The 17,462-nt window shown below is 40.0% G+C and overlaps 1 protein-coding gene across 1 annotated transcript; it reads right to left on the reverse strand.

Annotated features, from left to right (window-relative positions):
- Nucleotides 1–212: 212 nt before the first annotated feature.
- LOC114359952 (collagen alpha chain CG42342) lies at nt 213–13,407 on the reverse strand (the record flags this gene model as incomplete). The annotated part of the gene is made up of 21 exons (XM_028314496.1): nt 213–572; nt 804–938; nt 1,250–1,285; nt 1,366–1,392; nt 1,903–1,956; nt 2,344–2,370; nt 5,819–5,872; nt 6,045–6,089; nt 6,321–6,425; nt 6,984–7,031; nt 7,177–7,203; nt 7,578–7,712; nt 7,886–7,974; nt 9,231–9,336; nt 9,627–9,806; nt 10,147–10,200; nt 11,137–11,205; nt 11,370–11,441; nt 11,524–11,559; nt 12,708–12,743; nt 13,337–13,407. Coding segments are annotated over 21 exons (1,583 nt in total), but the record flags the coding sequence as incomplete, so codon positions are not given.
- Between the last annotated feature and the right edge of the window lie 4,055 nt (nt 13,408–17,462).

Here is a 17,462-nt window from a genome sequence, read left to right on the forward strand (position 1 = left end):
GTATTTGGGAAAAATTTAACTACCTAAGTTGTTGGTTTCAGTCATATCGTTTTAATTTAAATACATACACAGGTACTATCAATATTACTAGGACTCATATTTATTTTAGGTGTTTAGTTATTAAAACTTACTGCCAGTTCAACTTCTTATGACCACCACCACAATAGTGTAGAAAATAGGAAAATTAAAGGATACAATTAGCGCAACAGTTAGTCTTAACCTATTAGAAACATAAACCAAAAGGGAGAGAGTAAGAAAGTAGTATTAGAGGACGGGCAGAAGGAGGCACAATGTCCGCGGAATAAACTAAATGGACGCTCAGTCTGATCGTATTTGACATTGCGCTCTCCTCGCAGCCCTGGCAGGCGACGGCGGGCAAGGGAGAGAGAAGCAGCTCAGTCGTGGTGGTGCGAGAGGTGCGCGTTGTCGGTGTAGTCGTCGTAGTCGCGCGGCGGGTCGAGCTCGTCGTCGCGCGCGTCGTAGTCGGCGTCGGCGTCGGCGTCGTCGGGCTCGGCCTCGTCCTCGTCCGACGCCGCGCCCGCGTCCTCGCGCGGCACCGCCGGCACCGACTCCTGCCGCCCCAACGCCCGCATCACAACACGACCCCACTCCACATACTTCTTATAAATATTTAGTGCGATCTACATCGATTCATTTTATCAATTACTTTGTTAATATTATTACATGTTAATTAAACCATCGCATGCAGAATCGGTTACCCATACATGTTAATCAAAACACCACAACTTTTTAATACAAAAGGTACAAAAAAAAAGCTCAGTTGTGAGCCAAAGGACGCTCACCTTGGTGGGCCGCCAGCCGCAGCCGGGCAGCGGCAGGCCGTCGGGCCCCAGCGGGCAGGGCGCGTCCAGCCCCGGCACGCCCTGCTCGCCCTTGTCGCCCTTGTCGCCCTTGCGCCCGCGCTTGCCCACGGGACCCTGGCCACACCAAAATGTATACATTCAAACACAACTCTGTCTAAAAAGTTCATGAAAAAGATTTTATTTGTTGTATTGTTTTAATTTAAAATTATAATTTTAGTGATTTTATTATTTGCCAATATCTGATATTTTTTAAATAATTCATAGGTTTGGTTATTTTATGTTGTAGGTAAATAAATTTAATAATTAATGTAATTGTTAGTAAATACATGCAGAACGAAATTAATGGCAGAAAGTTACAGCGGATTGAGCGGATGCAGATTCAAGCTATATTATACAGTCACGAGTTGAATTTTGCCACAACTTACAGGTTCTCCTTTATAGCCCTTGTCACCCTTTGGACCCTACCGAGCGAAAATAACATGTCAGTACGCCACTAACGAATTTCAGATTAGACCGACGAGTTTCGAAGACATTAACTAACCTCTTGTCCGGGAATCCCGTCAGTCCCCTGAAAGCCGTGGGAAGCGCATTAGTGGGGTGTTTAGTACATTAGTGCTACATAGCGGATGGGGGCGCGCGCGGCGCCGCCTGACCCCGCCGCTGACCAGGCCCTCGTGTAGCCGACTCTACCATCAGCTAGCTGCTCTTCCAGCCACTCAAATTGGTATTGGTATACATGATTTTTGGGATTATATCTTAGGTATTTATGGTATTGTCCAGTTTGTTTCAATAAACGTGTTTTTCTGCATAACAAGTCCTTCATGAATGGGAAGTATTTATAACATCATAATAAAATTCTTGTGCATTCGTAGTTCGGTGTGTTTGACACCATTGATTGACACATACAGTGTATCAGTTTCTGTATGTCACGATGCGTACGGTGTATAAATCGTCGCGTGAATGGAACCGTTCAAGCTCCGGCAGCTTTCTTTGTTCCAGGAGCCGCTTGAAGTACTGCTGGGGCGTCAGGGGCGGTCAAGCGGCGCCGCGGCGGCCGCAAGCTATCGGCGAGACATACGGGCAGTCCGGGGTCGCCGCGCTCGCCCTTGGAGCCTGGCTCACCTTGCGCGCCCTGCGGTACCAACAACTTGCTGTTATCAATGGTCACTACGTCGACGTGCTCATCAAACAAGAGGGTTAGTAACGGTAATGATTTATAGTGACTATGTATTAAGGTTAATTTTTATGGTTTTCGTCCGTTTCAAATACCAATAAGGATGAGAGGGCGAATCATAAAAAAAAACCAAAGAATCGCTGAAAAGGGATTATGTATACATTTATCATTGACTTCGCTTGACACTTGAAACAGGACTCTGCTAAGCGATGAGCCTAATGTTATTTACTTTAAGTGTGGAAGTGAAAAGCACTGATGGTGAAGAAAAGGTGAATTTTGAAATGGTCGTAGGTATAATAATGAATGTTAGAGTACGCGCGATGGGCGCGGCGCGGGCGCACTCACCTTCATGCCGTCGAGTCCGGGCGGGCCCTGCAACAACGCACACGTCAGCTCGCTCGCGCAGGCGCCCCAGCGCTACCAGGGGACTGCTCAAATTTAAACAATCTTTCGGGGGAGCCATACAAAATACGTACAGACTTTTCAGTTTGTTGAAATCCAATATAGAGTCAAGTCTTGTATTGTAATAAGTTAAAATTTAATTTAATAATTTGGTAGCCTTGGGCGTATTGGAAATTGCATGCAATCGATACTCTTGCACAAAACAAGGTGCTATCAGGTAAGACGTAGGTAGAGTGGGCAACAGTGTCTTCCAGGCCTGGCTCCGCGGGCATGCAGCGAGCCGGAGGTCTCCGTGTCAGACAGTAGAGTCCTTCGCAGCGTGCGAGATACGTAAAAGGAAGTTAGGAAAAGAAACATCAAAATGCACAGCATGCAAATGTTTATTTTCCTTCAAAATAATTTGTAAACAACAATATTTTATGCTCTCGTGACGTATGGTACAAATGACAACTTTCGATTCTCATAAAAAAACTAAACCTTAACAATACACTTATACGTAGAGTAGGACACAGAGAGGGGAAGGGATATAGGTGAAGATGAGTATCAGAAGATAATAGATCCTTACAACTAGTGGTAGGCCGTCGGAACATTCAGCGGCACACTGAATCACGATCTTAAATGAAGCTGTTGCTTGGTGAGATAGTGGTAGAGCAACGTTAGGAACAACGAAAACTAAAACAGGATCGATGTGGACAAGTTATGTTTGATATCTTGAAATTACTCATGAAGGGAATGTAAATTATACATAACAATTCTTTACCGACAGAGCTTTTCCACCATTAAAAGCACAGTTAGTGCCTTAATAAGACTTACGCTAAGAATAAATTGTGTTTTGTACATTCGTGTTTAAAGTAGTCGCTTAAAATGGAGTAGGTAATTTCCGATGGCGATATTAATTAATGTAGAGACCATTCAAACATACGCGTAAACTTTTATTACCATAATTTTTAATATAGAGTCCATGCTTTTACTGATAGCTAGCATCGCCATCGGTGTGCTTACCGTAAGCATTAGGTCGAGTAATAAGTAGGGGGTAAGTATATAAATATTGTTATAGTATAATACGATACATACAATGACACAAAGAGTTCGATAAGTGTAAGGAGAGGGGAGGGCGGCGCCCGCGGCCCGCGCCCTCGGGACGGAACACCCGGGTGCTCGCGAAGACGCGCGCGCACCGACCGACAGCTTGCGAACTACACTACCAACGTAACAAGGGAAAGTGCTGTAATACTCATAGTGTCGATACATTTTTGGGCAAGTACCTGATTTATCAATTCTTTACTAACATTTTGCCAAATAACGAGTGGGGCATATAACAGGAAAGTCAATTGCGGTAGGTGTATCTAAGAGTTGATCGGTGCATCGCGGTTCATTTCGCTTTTAAGATAATAAAGTAAAGCTAGTGCAGACATGTAATTCAAGTTTAGGCGAAAATTCTTAGCATTTTTCACCGTTATCATTATTACACTATCTGCACGAGCTTTTAGTAAGTATCTCGTAAAGATCCTAAATACTTAGTTTACAGATACGATAAAATAGATAATTATAATAATGTAATTAAATAGTAATAACTATTTTATAAACGGCCATACAGATACAATATCAAAGAATTTAGGCAAACATACCTTAATAATAGATAGAACGAGTACAATGTAGAGATATGATGAGACTCGAATTAACATTGTAAGGTAAACGACAGAACTTTACAAGCTAACGATACTACGCATATCACATACTTACATAGTGTCTTTGATAATAAACTTACTCGATAATACATACAAACTTACTGAGGTTTAGGTTTTACTTACAGTAATTGGCACCGGTCTATTTGTTTAAGATTCCTTTGCCAAATATACAAATAATATGTTTTTAAAAATAGTTGCTCTGATCGTTGATACTTTGATTACTTATTATTAGGTTAATATAATACAGATTTACTTATTACGTACGACGTACCTTATTTTATTAGTATAATTTACAACTGTGCCGCAGATATAATTTGAACACGGCACTACCCGTATAGGCAGTTTAGTAGGAAAATTTAGAGAGATCAAGTAGGTACATAATGTTTATTGAGAGACATGCATTTCGATTGCATATTTGATAATAAGAGATTACTTTTGTTTCAACGTAGCCAATTGAGGTTTTGATAGGTAAATTTAACAATTAATTATAGTAATAACACAATCAAAACAATCACCCTTATCGTGCGTCATAGACTAGTCATTCGAAACTCAACATAACAATAATTCCTGGACTGCTTCCTTACGCACAGACCGGAGGAACGAGTCCTTTCATCGTTAAATACTTACCTTACCGTAAATGGTAGCGAAAAATAATATTTTACAATCGTTCAACACTTATGTCTAGGGTCGGTAACGTGTCGCGGCGGCGATTACAAATGCTACAATTTACAGAACAGTCGAGTGCTGGGTCGCCGGAGCCGGGCGGCCTAGGCGCCTAGGCGGGGCGGCGCGCGGCGCTACGTGAAGGCGAAGTCGGGCGGCCAGCGGTTCTCCTGCACCCACACCGGTTAGTGTCACACGCGTGCGTCGCGCTCGCCACGCGCAGCCGCCAGAAGCATCTCACGTTCAGATTTTTAGGGTTCCGTAGTCCTGACAAGGAATGTCTGTCTGTCTGTCTGTCCGAGGTTTTGCTTGGAAACTATTGGCACTAGGGAGCTGTAATTTTGTAGTGATATGTATATTAATCACGCCGACAAAACGGTAAAATAAAATTTTGAAAACATTTTTTCTTTAGGGTAGCTCCCCTACATGTAAAACCTCACTTTATGTAATGTAATGTGGGGTATCGTTAGATAGGTCTTTTAAAATGGCTTAGGGGTTTCTAAGACAATTTTTCCATTTAGGGATCTGTTTGCAAATTATTAAAATTTAAAGTGCCAATTTTTGTTCGAGTAGAGCGTCCCCCTCCCCCTCTAAAAACTAAACTGTTGAAAAATCTCGAAAAATTCGTATACTGCTTTTCATGAAATTTCAAAGAAAACTATAACGGTTAAGATGCATTTCAGTTACTTTATTAATAGTCGTTTGACTCATGTATTATAAAATCTCTTAACCAGTAAAAAATCCTTAGAAGAAAATATGAAAAGTGACTTTAGATGAAGTAATTGCTTGCTTCTGAAATGTATTGTGGTAACGACGAACAACTACGGAACCTTACACTGCGCGTGGTACGACACGCACTTGGCCAATTTTTTTAATCATTGACAGACTGCTTTCTTGCGGCTGCGCTGTGTCGATGACGTGACCATGCCACAATATTAAAAGTTGTGTAAATTTTACTCTCAACCGTGTTAGTAAATTAGTAAAATGTTATCAATTACTAAATGTGGCTTCACAATAATAAAAGTAACTTATTGCATTGAGTGAGTTCGATTACTGAACATACTTACTCTAGGTCCGATGTCTCCCGGCCGCCCGTCTTCTCCCGGTAATCCTACTGGACCCTGTAAAGTGTATTTATTTATATTTTCATACATATCCTTGTTTCGTTCTAACGTTTCAGAAATAAGTTACATATTAGTCGAGCATTTGTTACACGATTTCCTCTTTCCCTTTTTCTTTTCACAAACCAAAAAGAAACTTTTATTTCAAATAGGTATTATTAAGTTGACGTACTGGTAATCCCATGGGCCCTGCATCGCCTTTTTCTCCTCTTTCTCCCTGAAACATGGAGAGAGCTTTCCTTTATTGTATAACCTTTTCAAGTGAAAGTGCATCAGGAGATAACATTATGTGACATTAATTTATTAACTATTTTATCATTCTTATTTTACGTTATTCAAATATTGTGGTTGTGGTGCTGATTTAATATTTTGTTGAGAAACATCTCTATTGTTGCATTTTTAGATGGTTTTTAATTGTATATGCTAAAAATATTAGATAGCGCCTCACCGCCTTGCCCCGGGCGCCCGGCTCGCCCTTGTCGCCCTTGATGCCCGGCGGGCCCGCCACGCCCGGCGCGCCCGCGGGGCCCGGCGCCCCCGGCGGACCCATCATCTGTGGATAAAATACTATGTTACTAAGATCTTTCTTTCCATGTGAAGGTACATTCAGAAATAATAAATTCATAAGGCAAATGGGTGCCATTTGTGATTGAGCTGCATCCATTCAGCACCTGAAATATCTTTCATAGAAAGTATTAGCAATAAAATAAGTAAAGTAATAAGGGAAGCGCTGGACGCAGGCCACTACCAATCGATCAACATGGAAAGCATTGAGGGAGGCCTATGTTCGGCAGTGGACGTCCTATGGTTGAAATAATGAAGTTAACTACGAATAAAGCGGCAATGTAAATATTTAATGCCACTATTTGGTGGTTATTTAATTGTAAAAAAAAACCGCCCAAGTCCGAATTGGACTCGCGCATCGAGGATTCCATATAAACTTGTAGGTATATAAGTTTAGTCCTGAGTATTTGATATGAAATTCAGCTTGATACGCGTTCATGAGAAAAAGGATCTTCTTAAGAGACAGATGGACAACAAAAAAGTGATCCCACCACCACGGTACGGAACCCTAAACACTACGAAAAGTTATTAAATAATTTCAACCTACCATTTCATGCCCGTACAGCTCGTATCCAGTGCCGTCTCCCTGCAAATTCAACAGTGGGCATAAAGATTAACAGTTCGTGACGTAAAAAAGGTCTTTAAGTATGAAAAGTGTACGCCAAGAGGCGTCATAAAGTTTCAATTATATAGAAGATACTTTTTTAAGTAGATGTGGACGGAATAGAGTCGGTAGGTACCTGTCTCCTCCTCAGCTTTCTGTACTTCTGGTCGGCACGCCGCGCACCGCCACCGGAAACAGAAACAAACCCGCGGCAAGTTACGTGTGCTCTACTGTCTGCATGTGAACTTGTGATAAACACAATAGATAGTGGAATGGGAACGTGAACCATTAGCCCGAGCAGTTGTAAAGTACATGCAGTTTTTATTTATAAAAAAAAATGAAATAAAAATACGTAAGTATGTATGTATATCTATGAATAATATATGTATAGTTTTTATGTAACTAAAGATGAATCGTTCGTGAATATTACAGTATGTATTAGACATTTCTAAAAAACCATTTCATTAATATAGTAATTTAACATTATGAAGTGTATAAATGAACCCAAAAGCAAAAGATTGGCTATCATTGACTCACCGAGTCACCCTTATCGCCCTTCTCGCCTTTCAGACCCGGGTAACCGGGAGGGCCGGGTAGACCCGGCGCGCCCAGCATACCCGGAGATCCCATGTCTCCGTACTCGCCCTTCGATCCTTTTGGACCCATCTCACCCTGTTATGTATAAAATACATAGTAATAATTACAAGAACCTGCTATTTATTTATTTATTTTATTTTGTTTGGAAAAATTAGAAACATAGATTTATCATAATTTAGTCTCGGACTAAAGTCTAACAATGTTTTTCGGTAAAGTATAGTTAGTTTACTTAAGTAGTCTTAACGCACCGGTTTTCCTGGTGGACCTTGCACGCCCGCTGTTCCAGGAGAGCCATCGATGCCGGGAGGCCCACGTGGTCCCATTTCACCAGTTTTGCCTAAAATATTATGATATTATTTATTTTATTATAATACTGATATTACTTTGTATAAAAGGAGTGCGAATAATGTAAATGGTTTACATGAAGAGGTATCTCCTACTTGACATTATTTATGACACTTTAATAATATGAAAGGTCAGTACTTAAATTATTACTTGGGTAATATTTACGCTGGTTTAATGTAAAAAATACTTAATAGAACTAAATTATTATTGTATATTTATGTGGTAAAAAAATACCATATCAGCTGTTGAAATTAATAAGGTGCACTAATCGTATTTTTTTTAAATCAAAGCGTGTTCTTTAACTTACTTGGTGCTCTAATTGGTGAAGCGCGAGGAGTCCACTACACAAGCCGAAGTTCTACTAAATCAGACTCACACGGCCGCTCAGCGAGCTGAGTCGATACGAACCGAAGCAGTCATTTGTACCGTCACTAAATCTACAAGCGAACAGTCGCTGGCGTTAGACCGTGCAGGGCGTGCGCGTGCAGTCACATGCGGCAGGAAGCAGTTATGAGGTCGGTTGGGGTGCCGAAGATACAAGGACATGAAATCCTGAAGACTCTCAAGGACTAACATCACGATTCCAGAAGTATAATAGAGAAGAATCAGGTAGATAAAACAGATTCACGTTAATTTTAATCGGGTTCACGAATCTGCGATTCGATGCTGGAATATCGTCTGAGTCGCGAGATTTTGGTAACGTGAATCAGCTTTGTAGAGCGTGGACAGCGCCACTCGTGCAGCCTGCGGGATGCGCGTGCGATGGTACCCTCTTGCCGCGCTTGCCGCGGGCGCCCTTGTCGCCGGGCGGCCCGGGCGGGCCCGCGGCCCCCGCCTCCCCCCGCTCGCCGCGTGCGCCTTCCGTTCCTTCAACCATATCCACGAGTCCACTTGTTAATACCTAAACTACCTCAGCATCAGATCTATTTCAATATTTGGTCTATTCGTTCAGTCCTATGATCTACTTCTCCTTTACTTTAGGTAGGTAAAGAAGAAAATACTAATGTAACAACAAGTGAAAGCATTTCGTTAAAGGCAACATTACTTTCTAACTACGTTTTCCATCTTTTAATAGGGAATTAATTAGTTGTGCCTGCAGTAGCCTTGTGATGTTAACTAATCCAACTTCTAAAAATGCCCTGGCCTTCAAGGTGTTAGCCTAAAAACTTCTGCATGTGAAGCAGTGCCTGCTGGTAGCGAGGCCAGGGCGACATCTAGGAGCATGCGAGCAGCGAGTGTGGTGGTTACCGGGCGGGCCGGGCGGGCCGGGCGGGCCCTCGATGATGCCGGTCGGGAACGCGTCGCCCTTCAGTGTCGTCGTGAAGCCCCGCTCACCCTTGTCGCCTTTGTCACCCTGGAAACACCATTTCAATTCCATAAATCAATTATAACGTTGTAACTCGACCGACGTTGTAACCGTTGTAACTCGTTGACCATGACTCGTGCAACCGAGCCGAAACGTCGGGAGGGTAAATATTATTTACCGTTAAAATAGATATTGTTGCAATAAATCCCGTGAAGTGATAATTTTAACGTTGTAACTGTCTTGAAAAGTTTCTAATTTGTATTTAAAATGGGTAAAATATTTTGGATATACATATTTTACTCTAGATGAGATTGGAATCAAACAACCAAGCCCGTTACCTTATGTCCTGAAGGTCCAATTGGTCCACTTAATCCAATGGGCCCCACTGGCCCCGGCGGGCCAGGTACGCCAGGGGGGCCGGATGGCCCAGCAGGGCCCGCGCGACCATCATGCCCTGGCAACCCCTCCGGGCCCTGGGGTCCAGCCGGTCCGGGTGGACCCGGTTCACCAGGTTCTCCCTAATAACGTTAAGCACGGTCTTAGAATATTTTCTGTTAAGTAAATGTTAGGTGTTAGTTTAACATACTAGTATTGTCTTGGTAAATAGTTTAAAAAAGAAAAATTAATATGTAGTAACTAGGTATAATATAATATGGATTAGAAAAGTGAGTAAATAATATGTATGTAGGTACTTTCAAGGTTAACAAATGATAGGTAAGATAAGTGGAGTATCAAAATTACGCATAGGTATAGAAAAAAATAGTAGAGACACGTGAAAAACATTAAGCGTCCTGCGGTTTAATATGAATAATAAATAGAAGCGAGCATGCACAGCGTCCGCGAGCCCACACGGCTTACCTTGAGCTGGATGATGGTGTGCGCCGAGATGTTGTGGCCGGCCGCCTGCAGGCCCTACATACGCAACTACGTCAATACCACGACAACACAGTGCATGCCCATGCACCCGCTCCGACTTGGCCGAGACCCACTGACGCTAAACTGGGATTAAGCTCAGTTCACTACTTGGTTTACAAATGTCCCTAAGTAGCTTCGCATTGCACGCCGCATTACAATTTCAATTGACTATTGTCCATATGAAATCGACCTCAAACAAGTCAGATGATTACAAGCCAAGGCGTCACGGGTAGCGTCTCGCAAAGACTCTTGCTTTATTCAAATGGCATTAAATTGCTTTTTTTATTAATGCTTTTGTAAATAAGTATCTAGTGTGCTCTTAAACTTCTAATTCCTTTAATACCATTTCAATAACGTGCAAGAGACTTCAAATATTTACACAATTTTAAATAATACCTCATTGAAATTAAAAATATTTAATGATATCCCTTTGGTACCGTTCACTAAAAAGCGCAACATAAATAAATATTTTCCTACAAGCAAACTTAACCAACAACTTGTATAACCGATACCTCTCGCAACGAACACAAGCGCGTGCTTAACATCGATGTCTAACTACGAAAAGGAGGAGTCAACTCGCAAGAAAATAGAACTTCCATAGAAATACAATACTCGTATCCCAGACATAATGAAATTGAACATTTGAATTTACAGTAATAACGACATAATGGTTACGAACTAAGTACTACTCGAAGTACAAATAGAATCAATGACAAAGTATGAACTAGTAGAAGTACTTATACTGATAGAATTAATAAATGCAATCTGAAATTTTCATGGCTTCTACTAGTTACTGATTTTAGTTTCCTATAATATTTAGACAGTCTCACAGACTTTCATATGGTTGAAATACTTAAATGAAATAAAATTTTCAATAATTCTATAGGAGTTCTAGAGTCGTAAGTTTGAGAGCCTCCAGTGTCGTGCGAGTACCTTCACTGCTATGATCTCCGCGGTCGTGTACGGACTAATTTTAAAGTTGTCCACCGATCTTTTCACACCCTGCAATTAGCATTTATTTAACTGAATCAGAAATTATTCATTTTTCGTTTCAAATGATGGATTAATTTAGATCTTAGAGGGGAAACGTAGGACTAGTATTGCATATTAATGAATTACAATTAAACAGTTTCTGTACGACGTTAAATTATAGCAGATGAGTGTACCTTGACGGCGGAGAAGACGTCGAAGCCCGGGCTGCCGTGCTCGCCCTTCTGGCCCTTGTCCCCGGGCCGGCCCTGCAACGCACGCGCAGTCGGTCAATTACTTTATATTCGCATTCACTGTTTATTCTTTGTAAAAATAAATCAGAATACCTACCGGGTCACCTTTTGGTCCATCCAACCCTATTGGTCCCTGGAAATTTAAATATTAATTTAGTCAATTGTTGATCGTAATAACTTTGATTTAATATATTTTCCATAATTTTATTCACTACTCATGAATTTTATTGTTAAAACAAATTATATTTAGTTTTATTGAAAAGTATTTACACAGCACTGTAACATGACATAGGCGGTAGTAATATTAGTAAGTTATCGTGCAAGAAAAAGAGGACAGATAACGAGTTAAGACAACAGACTTTGTGTGAACATGCTTTTAGTCAGAACACAGAGTTAAAGTAAGGTCAAAATTAATAAGTGTGATCACTATTAAGTGGATGTACACAAATCACACAAAGGTCATAAGATTCAATCCACCCAAACTAACTACGCCAAACGCAGGATTTGCTGTTAATTTGATCCCAGGACTCTTGCTCAATCCTAAACAATAAATAATAACATTTAATTCTCAAAGTAGATACTAATTTTTAAGCATATGTTAATAAAACAATTAACAACATCAGCACATAAAACCTGGAGCTTTGTTTATGTTGATAAGCTTTTGAGGAAAATATTTATGTTATAATATCCAAAATAGGTACTAGATATACAACGGAACAATAAATAACCCTCCTTCTGGCGCAATCGGGTAAAAATAACTGTATGATATCTTTTTCAGAATGGAATCATAGCTAGAGTCCCGGAGGTTAGTGGCAGGCGAGGCGAGGGCTCTACGGACGCCTCTTACCATGAAGCCGCGCTCGCCTTTCTCGCCTTTGCTGCCCTGAAACGTCACACCGTTACACAACGCGACTCTGGCGCCACTCTAGCGCTATTAGATGGCACTAGAGCTGTAGCTCTACAAGTAAGCTACAATTCTAATCGAATTTCCCCATGACATTGGAAGAGTTTCAGTTACATAAAATTGCCCAGTAACCTACACCATCAGAATTGTATTAACCGTGAAGTAAGCAGGTTGCATACTTTTTTGTCTTCTTTAAAAGGAATAAAGTACAGGAAGTTCAGTGAGGTGTCTTGCGGAAGTGCAAAAGAAAACTGCAAAAATGATGAAAACTAAAGAAAACTTGCTCTTTAAAATGAAAATATTTACAAATCAAATAAAAGGAAAAAAAATAAATCGTAATAAAGTGTAAAAATAATAATAAAATAATAAGTAAGTACCGGGAATCCATTTTTTCCAGGCGCTCCTGTTAATCCCTGTGAACGAAATGAACATAATAAAGCGAGTATTTACGCATTAACAAGCGAAGGCGAAATAAAAATATGAAGCTATGACAATGACAAAACTTTAAAATTTCCTTGCTTGCCTGCTTCCTTTGTGATTAAGGGTGGATTCGACCAAACAAGAGTAGGTAAATATTATTCTCAGAATAAACTTGTCATTTTGACATAATTATTTCCCATACTCAAACTGTCAATGAGCAGACTGCGAGCAGACTAAACACATGATCCTATTTTAATATTGTCACCCTGTATTACTGTGTTTTTGGCAAATAAACGTTTTGAATTGAATTGAATTGAAATGTGCCAGATACCAGGAGTTATTCTCGGATAAAAGTTTGGTCGAATCGGGCCTAATAAAAAGTGATAATATACCTACTTCCACTAAAGATAGGTAAATCATAATAATATACCTAGATAACTAATACTATTATGCTATAATATCTCGTCCTGATTCCTTTGTGCCCTCAGGCATATGCGATTGCGGTTAAACCTTGTTATGTATGAAAAAAAAATAGAATGCATAAACATCGGGGTTTTTGTGTACAAGAGCATTGACAGAATCTTACCGATGGACCAGGCTCTCCAGGGTCGCCTTTCTTGCCCTTTTTTCCTCTCTTCCCAGGAGGCCCAGGCGGACCTGGAAATCAAATAAAGAAACATTATATCAAGTGAATTTGGTTATAATTATAACTTTGGAATGTTTCAATGTTGGCCACACTTCTGAAATGACAAAATTCCGTCGAATTAAAAATCAGAGTTTAATTTTTTTTTTTTACTACTATAATTTAATTTCAATTGACAATTAATAATAATTTTAATGTTGATTATGTATTCTGACGGAAGTCACAAAATAATTCATGTAGGTACCTGAATAGGTTAAGCATAGAGCTCACTGTAATTATAATTATCACCCTTTGTACCTATGTTTTATGAATAAATATATTTGATTTGATTTGGTTATATTATTATGTACATAGAAAAGTTTGAAGACATTGATGATGATGCCTGGTAAACATTTCTTTTATATACCTTTGTAATACTATGCTGTACCTATGTATTGATGTAATAACAAGATGCGAATTGTGATTTGTGATTAGTAAAGTGCATGTATCCCGCCCTAGCCTACCGGGCGGCGCGAGGGCGGCGTGACCCAGTGACCGCGCGACAAACGGCCGGCGCGCACGCGACGGTGCCCGCATCAACGCCTCAGACACCGCTACTGCAAATTACTAACCATCCTTCTTACTGACTGATACAAATGTAACCAAGTCTTACTTATGTAGGCTACTTGACGTAAGGGATTCTTCTTTGGCATTATTTAGACACCACTCATTAGTGTGTTATGTTTAATTTAACTAAATAATAAAAACCCATAGGGGAATACGAATAAGTAGTTAGGTATGTGTTGGGTAGGTAGGTACTCAATAAGTAATGTTTACACCAGTAATTAGTCGTGCAATGACATGTATGTATATGTACAATTACCTATCATTACTAATTCTCTTCCTACGCTTTCATGCAAAAACTAACGAATTTTGTTAAATCTTACAGTATTCACCAGAATAACACATAAGCAATGGACTGTGACGATCTGAATTTAACGCGGGGGCAGTCATTTCATATTATTACGATCATCAAACAAATAGGTTATCAGTTTACCAGTAATCTGTGAAATAATAAATAGTAACTCATCCATGTAAGCATAATAATTATTAAAATAACCCCTTTACTTGTGTGTCTTGTTGGTTGTCCGAAATAAATAAATTTAAGTTTAGATATCGCATTAAATACTTAAATTGTTACGTTATGTACAGTGTACACAGTAGGTAGCCTTGAAATTTAATCTGTCTGGACTTGCACTTTGAACGTTCCGCTGCGAGTTTAATAATAAAATATAAAAATATTGATAAACAGCACAAAACGTTGTAGCGCAATAAGTCAAAAGGTCACAATGTTTATGTTACAACAAGGTCATGCGGACTTCCCCGTACTCACGATTGGGCGTTTCTGAATAAGTAAACCAGATAAATGAACAGAAACAAACGTGTGCGCTACTGACGAAGGTGTGAGAGGCACGTGACGTCACAAAAATACCCACGGTCACTATACATCACCGAGACCGTCTTATTATAACACATACATAACGACGTAGGTACGTCAGCAGAACCATTGCGGAAATACACTGATTGCTATTGCATTATTTATCGATCAAGATGATTAGAATTTTTTTTTATCCACAACGAGGAAGCTCTTGGCCTGTATCTCACCTGATGGTAAGTGACGATCAGGCCGAAGGTGGAAGCGAGCTTCACCCGGAATCCTCAACCACGGAGGAACTGGCTATCTTACCTCTAACTGTGTAACTCTAATACATATTATTTAAATTTAATTATTTATGAACGCCAGTATCTTCAAATTGGAAATCTTTTAACAAAATATTATCTACTAGCGGCCGCCCGCGACTTCGTACGCGTGTTTTACCCCCTTCATCTATCTTACGCGGTTTAGATTTTTTCATACAAATGTTTTTTCCCGCTAACTCCCGTTCCCGTGGGAATTTTGCAATATCCTGTTGTAACTAAGCATTAAGTTTACTAAGGTACCTGCATGCCAAATTTCAAGCGTCTAACTTAAGCGGTTTAGATTTTTCATACAAAAAGATTTTCACGCTAATTCTCGATCCCGTGGAAAATTTCGGGAATTCCTTATTGTAACTAAGCTTTAAGTTTACTAAGGTACCTACATCCCAAATTTTAAGCGTCTAACTTAAGCGGTTTAGATTTTTCATACAAAAGGATTTTCCCGCTAATTCCCGTTCCCGTGGGAATTCCTAAGTATACTATAACCTGCCCAGGAGTACGGAGAATAATTGTACCAAGTTTCGTTAAAATCCGTCGAGTAGTTTTTGTTTCTATAAGGAACATACAGACAGACAGACAGACAGACAGACAGACAGACAGACAGACAGACAAAAATTTTACTGATTGCATTTTTGGTATCAGTATCGATCACTTATCACCCCCTGATAGTTATTTTGAAAATATATTTCATGTACAGAATTGACCTCTCTACAGATTTATTATAAGTATAGAAGAAGATGTAACCCCACCATTTTTGAAATTATTGATGATAATGAATTTTTCTAACGGGTCTATTAACTGTAATAGTTGATTAGGTATTTCTATTTCGTAAACGCATACGGTCTGCTCTATAGACAAACGGCATCACAGTACTATCACATAATATACATAATATAGGTATATTATGCTACTATGTAGTGTTGGCACTAATCAATTAATTTTTTAATCAATTAATTAATTTGATTAATTTTAATCATGATTAAATTAATCCTGATTAAAATAATCATGATTAAAAAAGTAATCATAATCATGATTAATTTGTTAATCATTAATCAAAGTCAAAGTCAAAGTCAAAATTTCTTTATTTGTTTAGACTAATAAATAGTTCTTACAAATCGTCATAAAATATGCTCTTAAGGAGCCTCTACATGTCTCATAATCTTTTTACCCTACCAGCGCTTCGAGACCAACATTTGGCAAGTGCTGAGAAGAAGCGCCGCAACAAACTCAGTCACCACTGTCTGCCGGTTAATATAAATAAATAGAAATAGTAGTAGTAGGTACATTCGATTCAGGAGCAGTTCACTGAATTTACCATGCATTCTTGTATGGTGTTTCATAAGAATGGGTAGGTATACAAGATTGCGTGGTATATTAAACAAGGTAGTGACGTGCTAATATCTGCCCACGCATGGGCTTCTCCCCGAAACTTCTGGTACGAAGTCTCCTGCACCTCCCCAACACGCAAAACTTCCTAGCTTAGCAACCCCACCCTTCTATTGAATTGCCCACGCGTGGCCCTCCCCCCGAAACTTCTGGTACGAACTCTCCTGCACCTCCCCAACACGCAAAACCTCCTAGTTTAGCAACCCCACCTTTCTATTGAATTGCCCACGCGTGGGCTTCTCCCCGAAACTTCTGGTACGAAGTCTCCTGCACCTCCCCAACACGCAAAACTTCCTAGCTTAGCAACCCCACCCTTCTATTGAATTGCCCACGCGTGGGCCTCCCCCCGAAACTTCTGTTACGAACTCTCCTGCACCTCCCCAACACACAAAACGTCCTAGTTTAGCAACCCCACCTTTCCGTTAAATTGCCCACGCTTGCGCCTACCTTGGGAGGAGGGGGGGGACTTCTCCCCTATCGTCAGCCAGCCCGCTTAACTTCTATCCTGACACAATTTTGCTGGAGGATACCGGAAGAATATAAGGAATTGTGAGAAACAAAACTAGTGCGATAAGTGTTTTGAGTAGTGAAAATTGACGCAGTTTTTTGGGAAAACTCCAGATCCCCCTTTGCTAGATATTTTATATGTCGCGGGTACCTTTTCATACACTCCCAACCCTTTTCTTATGAAAATAGTAGATAGTTAATCAAATAATCAAATTAACGATTAATGATTATGATTAATTAATCTTAATCAAAATTTTTGATTAATGATTAACTAATCATAATCAAAAAAATTTGATTATGATTTTAATCATTAATTTTTAATCATTAATCAGATTAACTTTTTGCCAACACTGATGTATTCACGGCTGACAGCTTGTGCCATCTGGCGGCGCGGTCAGGCGGCGAGTGTCGCGCCGCTCTCGCCAGCATACTCGTACTA

Source organism: Ostrinia furnacalis, unplaced genomic scaffold, assembly GCF_004193835.3.
Source record: "Ostrinia furnacalis isolate ACB-3 unplaced genomic scaffold, ASM419383v2 OfSCF4729, whole genome shotgun sequence".
In the NCBI taxonomy this organism is placed as follows: domain Eukaryota; kingdom Metazoa; phylum Arthropoda; class Insecta; order Lepidoptera; family Crambidae; genus Ostrinia; species Ostrinia furnacalis.